Genomic DNA, 13023 nt, shown 5'->3' with positions numbered 1-13023 from the left:
TGTGTCCGTTTTTATGCAGCTGTCCAGTTTGCTGAATGTCGATGTTGCTAATTGTACAGAGACTGTTAGTTTATTGAGAATTCATAATAGGCTACAACTAACATTTTAGGGGCATATTTAGAATTAATTATTATTCTTAAAGAAAAAAAAGAGTCATAACGAAAAAAATCCATTCCGGCGACACTCAAAACCTTACAAACTGGGCTTAATCATGATGTTCAAATGGGTGAGTAGAATGAATAACATAATGCATTTCTGTGTATTGTGTATATAAAAATGCTTGACTTGCATTAAAAAAAAATCATTTAGAAAAAAAGACAGTATCGAAAGCCTTTTTAAAATTTTACTTAAAAAACATACAGCTATGTCGGATCAGCTGGGCTTTAACGAAACCTATATAGTATTTCCTCGTGATACAATACTGTCGGTATTTGATAAAACAGTGGCGTTATCAGTACATTAATTTGAAAACTCAGCGCCTAGCTGTGGAGCCATTGTGTATTTGAATGGTCTGTATGTATGTGTGCACGATATATTGTGTGGTCTCGTCTGCTGTCATATCGGTACATACTGTGGCGACACCAATGATAGCAGCTTGTCGGGGTAATGCCATTACTAATGGTGACTGTCCTTCATTCTGTATTCTTGCTTGGCTGTTGTGTGCAGTTGCTATATTGGTAGTGAATGCGCAAACAGATTTGCCAATTGCTCAAAAAACTGCTATATTCCAATGTCTCGTAACTCCTTTATGCCATTTTGGAATATCTCTCATTTTGTGCCAAAGCACTATTTTTTTGCGAGGCACAAATTTAGCAATGGGATTGCACGAAGATCGAAGAGAGGACCCCATGTGTCTAATATTTCCCTAATCCTTTTTTTTAATGGAGACATACAAGAGTACATAAAAGTGTGTTCTTTTACATCAGTGATTATTGTAATGGAAATCATAGCTGATGTAGTGAGATGAAGTGGGTTTGAAATTAGTGCCACTGCATTAACCCGTTTTTAATGGGATTTGAGAGAGATAACACAGCAAATGAAAACTTTCTTCTCAAGTCAACTTTTACGAAATGAAAACACTACAGAATGATTCCTAATTCGTCCTCATGGCTTTTCTTTAATTCAAGATGGAAGTGATAGCAATGAGATACACATGGTACCTATCTTATCAAGAAATGAGCACGGAGAGGGTACTCTTGGTAGAACAATACCATGAGAAAGCTTCATTTAACTTTTTAACTACAATGTTGCAGTAGATGGATAATATAACAAGTGCAGCTGTCTGGAAAAAAAAAAAAATCTTTGCAAAAACTGATTTAAATGCCTGGACAATTAGGCACACATGGGAATTTGCAGTCTTTCACAGATTCGCCATATTCTGCAGCTACATCGTCATCATGATTACCATGAACAGCTAGTGAGCTGAAATACAGAACTTAGTTGTTCAGTTCTAGCCCTGTTAAACAGATATTTTGTCTTCTTCGAAAAGTAAGAGATAATTAAACTGGAGTTAAAACTTTGAAAAGGTGGGTCAATAAGAAGTCTCATGTCTTTAATTAAATCTTGAGCTAATGCTAATGGTGTCACATGTTTACAATCAACAAATAACTTTTTTGTTAAACAAATTTGTTTTGTTTTCTAATCAATCACATGTTGACAGTTCAGAGGCAAATTGCATAGTGCTCACAAAGCGCTGTGTTCTGTCCTGGTTACATGCACCATTAAGCCTTTAAAACGAGCTCCACTCGCCATGAACTGAACACAGATGTTGCTTTCTGACAATCAATAGGTGCCACTTCCAAGAAACAATGCCCCTGTTGAGCACCACTAGTTTTCTCATCAATGAAAATCAAACACGAGTGAATCTGAGTGACAGCTGTGTTTTACTTTAATACCCGCAAAAAAGTGGATATTATTGTAGCCTTGGATGTGATTCGGAGGCATGAGTGAGGGCTCCTCCCTCTATTTCCTTCCTACCAATAACATCTGCTAAACCTCCCCCACTATGCTTTCCTCTGCTATTTGGCCGCTCCACCTCTGCAACAGTCCCCCTCTGGGGGTAAGTGAAGCTCACTTCTCAGCCACTGCTGGCTTCGTCCTCCTCCAGGAAGGTTCTCAGCCAGACAAGGGGGACCCCCAGCCAAATCTATCGAACCTTCCATCGTCTTTCTATTTCCTCACCTCTAGGTTCCCCTTGGGGGAATTATCGGTTGCTTCCCAACCTCTGAGGCCGATTCGTTTGGTCTCACTGCCGCGACTCTCCGAGAGACAAGGGGAATCTCCTTACTCACCTCTAAGTCACAAAGCACATCACTCCTATTATTAAGTCCTGAGGTGTCTTCCTCCTCGCAGCCCTCACTCGTGTCCAGTGAATCAAAGACATGACTGTGTCTCAAGCAGGTGCTACTTACTCTCTACTGAATGTGCATCTGAATGGAAAATAGCTAAGGGAATCTATCAACTGCAAAACAAGAGGTTTACAAGTTTCTCGCACATGCCCAGAAACTCTTTATGATTGGCTCTGTGCTTTATTCCCGTACATGCAAACTAAAAGCATTATTTTTACCAGTTTTTAAAACATAACATCTACACACATGCACAAGCTAACAAAGTTTGATCAATGTACTATTTGTTTGTTAAATGAAAAGTCATACGCGTTCACAAACACTAAAGTAATCGCGAGCAGAACAAAGAAACAAAATATCTAGCGTTTATCTTATTTTAGTCCTTTAAAAAATAATGACAATGTATATTACAACCACGACTGTTAATGCTACAATCATCGTATTACATATTGATATTGTACATTAGCAGGAAGCTGCTTGTGTGAGACTTGTGTGCTGTAATCGAGAAAGAAATGCACAGCCATCATAAAAAGAACAAAATGAACCAAAAGCAAGCTTCTGTGCGCCTCTCTTCTTGTGTCCAACTGCATGCAGTTTTTGTAAAACGTCCCACACAAACGGTGACCTTGCTAAGAGATTTAAGATTTAATTAAATATTTCGCTAAATGTTAACAACAGTTAGGATATATAAGATTTAGCTAAATAATAATAATCTTTATATTATGGGGTGCCATGTGTAAAAAAAATCTAAATCTAGTTATAAGATTTAAGATTTAGCTAAATATTTAACTAAATCTTAAAAACTTAACAAGATTAAATTCTTAAAAAGATACACATGGCACCCCATACCATTTTACCTATTTTAATACTGTATATATATATATATATATATATATATATATATATATATATATATAATATATATATATATATATAATATGAAAAGGCAGTTTAATCCCATCAGATTCTATAGTGGGGCCCAACCTTCACCCCCAAAAAGCTTTTCATAATCATACAGCAGCCCCTCGCTAAACCGGACATGTTTATCCGACACAAGGAGGTGTCGGGTTTAAAAACAATACAATAAAATCACACGCACATATATTTACAGTTCCCCATGTATTTTAAATATAAATCATTGCACTGAAATAACACTAATGTGTTTTGATAGGGTACACATTACATTATGTACAAATATAAATCTGTCCAGTAGGCCTGTACAGTGAAGTAATAAAATCAAAAGAACACCTAGAGCGCTTTTCTTGTACTTTATCCTGCTGGTAACACAATATAAATGATGCTGCTGCGTCGTACACACTGGTGTGCAATGCGAAATAAAGATTACTTTAAATTGAAACTAAAAAATTAGGGGTTTTATTTTATTTGAATTAGTATTATTTTTAACTTGGTCTGCTTAGTAGCCTAGACAATTAACACACAATAGATCACGGTCCTATACAGATGCTCAGAATGAGCTGGAGGGCTTAGTGGCACATGTGTGCAGTTTATTGTTCCCAACACGCTGGGAAAACCAGCAATGCCATATAAATGTGTTTTCAAGGCTTGTAAGTTCACCCTGACTTTAGTGAAAATTAGGTACTTGGGTGTTTGCCTCAAAAATGCACTGAGCACAACTGGCAATGCACAAGAAAAAGCAGACTGGGAAATGCTAGCAACATTTGCGACTGTTTAAAACATGCTTTCAAAAGTTCTTAACACACTGATGCAATTGTAAGTGTCGCAATTGCCCGCAGCTTTAGTACATCTCATTATAATATTTCAGAACCCTCATTTGCACTGTCTCGGCCGCCTTTTTGCGAATTCATGTAGGAACGCCCATAATTCCAGATTCATCTAGGCTTCAACTGCAAAGAAAAACTGCTGCAAGGCATTCCCTAAAAAGTCGCAAACAGCATTGCGCTTGTCTAGTACATTTCACCCTAGACTGCCAACTCGTTTGCAAGTGGTTTGTGACACTTTAGTACATCTACCCCTAGTGCAGGGGTGGACAATTCCGGTCCTGGAGGGCCTGTGTCCCTCCTGGCTTTTGTTCCATCTTTGCCATAAGTTACTTAATTGGACCAATTATTACCAATTATTGGTCTAATTAAGTAATTTAGAGCCTTTCAAAAATCAACTCAAGGCCTACGTACTTTCTCTGCCACATTCCAAGGGTAGACATAATGCAAATATTCTGTAATGTTCTTCTCCTCCACTAGGTGTCATTAAATCCCACTAGTAGGTGATATATTGAACGGTGCCCCTTCCCAAGCGGTTTTGCATCTTTCTCTTTGGTCTTTTGGTTCTGCATCCTGTGCTAGGTATATTATGGTGTTAATGTTTTTGTTTGAGGTGGCATCAAGGGAGACGCATATACAGTATATAGTACAGTATATAATAGATGTTTATCACCACTGTAAGCTCTATAGTTGAAGTGTAAGACAGAAAGATATCAGCTCCTGACACAGTCAAGAGAGCAGTATCCATATGCATGATGAACTAGAGCATACTGTATATGTCTATAGAGGGATCACGCTGCAGTATGTAATATAGATGTGTTGACCAAACCTAAACTATGAGGTCAATCCCTCAGATGAGTCCATTTTTTTAATACAAATTTCAGCCAGACCACTGGAGTGACACATTTAGGAGACCAGGTATGAGAAAGCAGCTGTAATTTTGCATCTGTTGTGTTGTCTTTGAATATTTCAAATACAAGCAGAGAAAGAAAGGGTTACAAGTGGCAGTGTTGCTGGCGAGGATGAGGGGTAAGAAAATGCATTAGAAATCTTAAAAAGGCATGAAAACATGGTGCAGAGCTCTCGTTCTTTTCTGTTATTAAACTCAGGCTTTTAAACAATCCAGGAGTGCTAGTTTTGTGCCTGGCTTTTTAAGAGCCCTTGAAGAACTGTAAAGTAAATCTCAGTTTATATAGAGGAGTGCTGGGAATTTTGAAGGATTTCTGTATTAATTTTGCCAAAAGCCTTTTTTAGTCATTGTAATCATTCTATTCATTTGGTCAAATGACCTGGTTTTAAAGTGTTTCTGCTGTTACAACTCAAAATCCCTCCTACCAAAACTGTGCCCACCTTCCCTGACTGGTGCTTATTTATTGATTTCCCCCATTGAAGTCATATCTCTATTAGTGGCACAAACAAATAGAATAGATGATGGGAAATGACTGAATAGCAAGGGCATTTCAAATCTGGCATTGTAAAATAACCTGCTTACAATAAAGGTTAACCCTCTTGTTACCGGTTGAATTCAACATTCAAATGCTGTTGCATGCTTTCCTCTTTTCAACACGTTTTCTGACATCACTGACGGTTTTTCTACTCGCACTTATCTTTGACACTGCACCTTGCCCACATTTCCATTTACTTCCATAACTATGGTTTCTTAAATACCTCGATGGCATTCACTCAACTCTTCTGTTACCAATATTCATACAGCTGCACAATAAAATGCTGGCGGATATAACAACTATATATTAATACTGATATAAAAACTATATATAATATATATATATATATATATATATATATATATATATATATATATATATATATATATATATATATATATATATATTAAATTGAATAAATTGTCAGAAGACTTTGCTGAAGACTACCAATCATTCACACAACAATTCAAAGCCTAGAGCCGCACAGCTTACATTGTGAGCTCTCAGTTTAAAGAAAACCTTGCACAGCTTACATTGTGAGCTCTCAGTTTAAAGAAAACCTTGCACAGCTTCAAAGGGCTTCAAAGACCTAATCCTAATAGGACGTGGTTTGTTCTGTCACATCAAAAAGGTAAAGGAAAATAATGGGAGAGAACTGGCAGAGGATTCACTGAACAGGGGGACAAAAATCCAAAATGGATCGCTCAAATAATGCATGCTTCAATACCATATGAAAGAGGTCTGCTTGACACTTCAAAAACTGAACTGACAATTCAGAAAGTTTGTCAAGAGAATGCCTTTCTATTGACTCCATCATAACAACATTATTTACAATTGTGTCTGAGTAGGTACAACATACTGTACTTTGCTGATAGGGTTTGATTTAATGCTTTAAAAATAAAATCATCTAAGAAAAATGACTATGGTACATTGTTGTAATTTAGATATCAAGATTAATGTCAAGGTTACACTGACCCTGTATGAAATGGTAACTGATAAAAATGTAAAATATAACACATAATATCCAACCTCTTTTGTGGAGAGCAGGGCAGTAAATATATGTATTTATTTGTGACCATCTCACCAACCTATCTTTTCAGTTGGCGCTAGAGCTTTCCTCTCACACATTTCACCTGATACAGTTAACAGGAGATAAAGATGCCTGTCCCTGCACCCACACCAGAGAAAAGACACAATAATTAGTTACCCCTGGGAATGGAGGCATTGATTTACTGTCAGCAGCACAGCAAAATACACTGTGCTGGTTGTTGTTCCCCTTGTGTCTGAGAAACAATTCATTATCTAGAGAAAAAACATTTCTGCAATACATGTTGGAATGACAAACAAATCAATTGTGTTCCAGGTGGCACAGAGTACCTGGGAAAGAGGGGATCATGCCTTCTCAGGGTGGACTGAGCAATTAAAGCCAGGTCTCTCATTCAGGCTGCATTTAGAATGGGAGAGGGCAAGGAATTGTGCTACTCAGGGAAACCTGCACAGAATCCACTTGTGTTGACAGGGGGATACTGCAGGCAAGCTGTAAGAACTTGGTTTGCTACAAAATAACCCTAACCTTAACCCTAACCCTAACCTCTTTATCAGCAGCATAGTATACACAGGTCGGTCAGGGTGTCTTCAGCTCATTGCGCACTAGCGACCCTATTGGCTGGCTTGGCGCCAGGGGGCTTGTCTGCAAGCTGCCCAGAGCTGCGTTGTCCTCCGACGCTGTAGCTCTGGGATGGCAGCATGATGGGCCTGCAGAGTGAGAAGAAGCGGTCGGCTGACAGCACACGTTTCGGAGGGCAGCGCGTGTTCATCTTCACCGCTCCCGAGTCAGCGTGGTAGCAGTGAGTCTAAAAATATAATTGGCTATTTCAAATTGGGAGAAAAATGGGGTACAATCAATAGCCAACTACTAAATTTAAATAATAATAATAAATAAATAAAATAACCACCCTCCGAAACAAAAATTCTGTAGTTCTAATTTTATTTGAAATTCATTCCAGTCATGCGCAGCCACAAACTGAAATGAATTTCACCTAAAAACAGTGGACACTCTGGGAAGAACCAATCTAGTAAATGAATCTGATCTTACATTGTAAACTGAAGCAGAGAACTGTAACAGGTTGCGCAGATATAGTGGGGTTTTCCCAGTCAGGGTTCTGTAAATTAACCTAAGCCAATGATCCAATCACCTAGTGTGCAGTGATGAGTAAGATAAGAAGCACCTGTTATAAATCTTATAGCTGAATGGTATAAAGCATCAAGCTTCCCAAAGCAACTTTCAAGGCAATTTTATAGACAACATCATCACAATCCAGTATTGGAAGAACAGACATCTGGACTAGAGTATACCTCGCGGAACGTGTGAAACATGATTTATTGTGAAAGAGAAAAACAATTCTAGATTTAACTTTAGAGTTACAAGCTGTCTTATAAATGTCGTACAACACTGCATTGTCATAGCGTGGTATTGATGTGAATGCTACTTTAACTGCACACTATCATAACCTATGGTGTCTCTATATCAAAAGTTATGATAATCTTCCTTTTCATGTGACTGATCATGCTAATTCTTTATTTACAGCAGGGCATCAATATCTACTGCTCTCCATTTTTTAGTGGAACTGTTCTAGTAATGTGGTTGCTGAAGTTTTAAAATGCATTCCTGGAATGCTCGCATGCCTCCGTGTTTAATATTACCAGGATACAGCTCATTGTTTAATATTGAGAGTCTTGAGAGTATTGTGATTGAAGCACTTTGATTTTTTAAATTAAAATAATCTTTATGTCACATTAAGGGTGATCTTTGGAAATTCAAGGCCAGTGTCTACGGTGAGGTTTAAATTGGAGTTCTCTACTTCCATTGTATCACAATGTGCATATTCTCTGAATTAATTCATTAATTCAGACCTTTACAAATCTACAAGTCTGTCTGTGGTCGGCTGCAAGATGCAAGACTCCCCATTCAAAAGGTAATTTTCAATTTAAGTGAAGAGAATTGAAGTGAAAGCATTTCAATGAAATGTCAGTACAGCAAGTCAAATTAAAATGTGATTTGCACGCAATGCTGACAAATGATTGACACTTTATACTAGACCTGTATCATGCATTCACATTAAAAATATAGAATCCAGCGAAGCTCAGTGAAGAATACCTTTCAAATCTTCCTTCATCATTTAACTTATTTATTTCAATGTAGTCAATTCATTGAGATACAACATGCAGATTAAATATTTTTTTCATATTTTAATTTCTGAAAATGTGATATTTTTATTATTAATGCATTTCTCAACATGTTTTCCCCCAAAAACATTTATTGAAGAATAATTTATTGTAGCTATAAGAAGTGATAAAGATAAAGAGACACACTTGAAAATACAAACACAAAAAACGTTTCCTAATATTGCAAGTATTTTGACACATAATTATTTTACTATTCATTGCATATTTTGCTAAATGCAAAGAATCTGTACCTCGGTGTAACTAATGTAGCTGTATGTTGTATTTTTTAAGGGTACCAATATTGAACGTGAAGCACCTACCATATACACTTCATGTCATTCGGGTGTATATTTATCTGTATCAGTTTTAACAAACAATACATTCAACTTAAAAGGGTTCATTGTAGGAGGGTTATACAATTTGAAGCTTCAGCATTTTTATATATATATATATATATATATATATATATATATATATATATATATATATATATATATATATATCCCTCAGTAGCCTATCTCAGGTATTTTGCAGAAAAATGAAAACTTTTGATTTATTTATTATGTTAACTGCTTATTATTGCTATCCACTTGGAGACACTAAATATGCGTTGACCCATTTATATATATATATAATTTTTACAGTTAAATAAGTAAATACACACACAGATACACGTGAACACCGTAGTTGTACTTTTTGTTTGGTTTCCATCCTTCCCAAACGCAACTCCACAGTGCTAAGACAAGCACGACTAAATTCCCCAAGCAGGGTCTATCACGATGACACCTAGTGGCAGTAGGCTATTACTGCACATAAACTAATAAATAGTATAGGCCGTGATATTTCATTTTAAGTTCTCATGGCTACAAAAAAACAAGTCATATTTGTGAAACAAAATACATTACACTTCGTTATGAACTTCATTATTGTTTTTTTTTTTTTTTTTTTTTTTTTTTTTTAATTGCATATATTTTTAGTTTTATAATACACAATGCAAACATTTAGCGGTGGAACATTTCAGTATGCTGGTTTTTTAACCGAGTGTAAGTTACTGATGTCCGGTGAATATTTTAAGAATGTGTAAAACTGGGTTTAAATGAACGAAAACAGTTTTAAATGAACTCACCATCTTTCACGATCTGGTTTAGTGTACTTCCTCATCTGAATGCGTCATGATCAAAGGTCAGTTTGAGTTCAGATTCTTGCACAACCTGTGTGATTTGCATATAGTAATAGATAAACAATATGATATCTGTTTAATTAGATTCTCATTCACTTGTTACACCAGTGTAATTCATTTAATTTATGTAAACCCATTATATAATTGTAAAGATAAACATACATATTTACTGGTACCGTTAGGCCTATTATAAATGTAAAACTTCAAATCATTAAAGTACAAATTTAAGTTATTTGACTGTTCCAGAACGCAAGTAAATTAAAATTCTAGAGTCATTTAAATGAATTATTATTATTATTATTATTATTATTATTATTATTATTATTTATTATTATTAATAATAATAATAATAATAATAATAATAATAATAATAATAATAATAATAATAATTGATTAATTAATGTATTTATGTATTTGTTTTTTAACAACTATGTACACAATTGTTACACAATTATAGAATATCACATTACAGATTCGGGCAGTTATAAAGTACAGTCTTACATTTAAGAGCAAGTTCGACTAAGAGCAGTTGAATTTACACTAAAAATACGTGCTTAAAATAAAGTACAAGATCCAGGAAGTAGTTATAATTAAGAGCAGTAGTATACGGCAAGGTATGGAGCAGTTCAGTGCGAGTACAAGCTGATGCAAGCACTGGTGCAATTGGGTGTCATGTAGTTCAGTGTAGGCGAGTTGTGAGGTTTACAGATAATGCTTGAGCAGGTGTGTCTTGAGGAGGCTCTGGGAGGTGGGCAGGGTCTCAGCACTCCTGTGATGTACGTGGGTAGTAGGTCGTTCCACCACTGAGGGGCAAGGGCAGGGCAGGATTAAAGGACGTGGGGTCCCTACGCTACCTCATATTTTTGGGGCCCTATCCATATTATGGCGACTGGTGTTATTGGCATATTGGTCAATCCGGTGCTGCGTTGAGGACAGTTTGAGCGGAGTGGAGCGGGGAGCAGAGAGGGGTAGCTGTTGCTTTGGAGCGCGTAGCTGACATTTACAACTCTTTCACAGCACCAGAGCACTGTTCGGCTATATATATATATATATATATATATATATATATATATATATATATATATATATATATAATACAGTAAAATCAAATCGTGTGAAAGCACAAAGCTGGTGGAGCTCATTTGCATACAAACTCCAGATTTAGCTGGCCAGTTGTTAAATATTTACCTAAATATTAAATCTTGTAACTAGAGTTATAAATTATATCTGAATGTACACATTTAAAAAATATGTATTTATTTTCACATTTATAAATCTGGGAAAAAAAATACAAGGTTTAAGTTAAATCTGAAAAAAAAGACATGTTAAAAGATTAATGTACACATGGCACCCCATAATGCAGCGCTCCGAACACTGTTTATATTTTCTGCACTCTTAAGGATAGTTCATACACTACAGGGTGGTCCGTCAGTCCCAATGAGACTCACTCATGTTTGTGGGTTGCTTTGAGCTCCCTATGAGGTATTCATATACAAACAAGCCAGCACAAAGCTAATTTGATATGAATCAAATGCAAAGTTTGAAACAGGTGCGTACGCTGCACACAGCATCGTAGGATCTCTTCCAGGAGGTTGAGTGCGTTTGGCATTTGATATTGTACATTAGCAGGAAGCTGCTTGTGTGAGAGACTCGTGTTTTGTAATCGAGAAAGAAATGCATAGCCGTCATAAAAAGAACAAAATGAACCAAAAGCAAGCTTCTGTGCGCTCCTGTGTCCAACCGCATGCAGTTTTTGTAAAACGTCACACACAAATGGTGACCTTGCTGGGGCCCCAATTCTGCTGAAGGAATGGGGTGAGGGGTGTTGGCAGAAATGATGGAGATAGGAGGGATCAGAAAGGTCGAGACAGCGATAGGCGAGTACGAGAGTTTTGAATGTCATTATTATTGTTGTTGTTGTTGTTGTTGTTGTTGTTGTTGTTGTTGTTGTTGTTGTTGTTGTTGTTTTATGGAAGGATTTCAAACATGAAGATATGTAGTTTCTTTCTGGGACAGTCTTGTAAATGTGTTTGAATTCGAACATGCCATTATTATGCAATACATTTTTATTTAAAACTTTATTTTTCAGTCAGCATGATTTATTACAACATCAATACGTCTTCTTTCTCGAACCACAGAGACACAAGATTGAAGTGCTATCCGAGATCAGATACATTCATTATCATTATAACAGAGTAAAAGTCTTTAGAAAGATGTGTTGCACTTTACTTACATTGACTTGTGTTAACAACAATAGACACAACTCTTTGATCAGATTGCTCTTTCTACAGTATACTAGCCCTTGCTGTAAAATATTAATATGGGAAGTTTAATATTTTACACATTTCAGAAGCGGGTTACCCCACAAGACCGTATTGGAAATGTTAGCTAGCTTTTGTTTACATTGCTTTTGTTTGTATTGCTGCCTCAGTGTTAAACACAGCAGTGGTATTGTATTGCTGCCTCAGTGTTAAACACAGCAGTGGTATTGTATTGCTGCCTCAGTGTTAAACACAGCAGTGGTATTGTATTGCTGCCTCAGTGTTAAACACAGCAGTGGTATTGTATTGCTGCCTCAGTGTTAAACACAGCAGTGGTATTGTATTGCTGCCTCAGTGTTAAACACAGCAGTGGTATTGTATTGCTGCCTAGCTACTAGATGGTTGGTTTACCAAGTGAGAGAGAGAGTGGCTAGAAAGTGCAGATCCTTTTTAATTTCTTTGCAGCAAGATACTTTTTTTAAATTGTTAGTGGTTTTATATTCTTTTTAATCTATTCAAATGTGTACTATGTGATTGTCTCATCCTGTTCATGCCTTCAAAAGCATTCTTCAAATGCAATGTAAATCAAGGGCAATTCTCCTGTTAACCCAATCCAGTTTTACACACATTAAAGAATGAACGTTGAAATATGCATTCAAAATCCAAAGCAAGTGCTTCTATTCTAAACACCTTCTTGTGTGAGTTGTTGCTACTGTTGTCCTCAAAGCTTTAGTTTAGTCTAATGGGGTTTTAAATGGTACTTGCATGTACAAAAAAAGAAAGCCATAACCATACAAAAAGAAAGTCAAGTATTCACAAGCCTTCATA

General features: G+C 36.4%; 1 protein-coding gene across 2 annotated transcripts in view; it reads right to left on the bottom strand.

Moving 5' to 3' along the window:
* Window positions 1–9951, bottom strand: part of LOC121317633 (bifunctional protein GlmU-like) — a 33044-nt gene extending 23093 nt beyond the window's left edge. The window contains exon 1 of one of the 2 annotated variants that reach the window (XM_041253777.1): window positions 9881–9951. In XM_041253777.1, coding sequence (XP_041109711.1) covers window positions 9881–9883 — 3 coding nt within the window. In that variant the 5' untranslated portion in view covers window positions 9884–9951. The remainder of the gene's footprint in view (window positions 1–9880) is intronic. The other variant, XM_041253775.1, reaches the window with a different exon arrangement.
* Between the last annotated feature and the right edge of the window lie 3072 nt (window positions 9952–13023).

This window comes from Polyodon spathula, chromosome 6 (genome assembly GCF_017654505.1).
Source record: "Polyodon spathula isolate WHYD16114869_AA chromosome 6, ASM1765450v1, whole genome shotgun sequence".
Taxonomy (NCBI): domain Eukaryota; kingdom Metazoa; phylum Chordata; class Actinopteri; order Acipenseriformes; family Polyodontidae; genus Polyodon; species Polyodon spathula.
The sequence above is the reverse complement of the archived record's forward strand: the minus strand, read 5'-3'. Positions and strand labels throughout refer to the sequence as shown.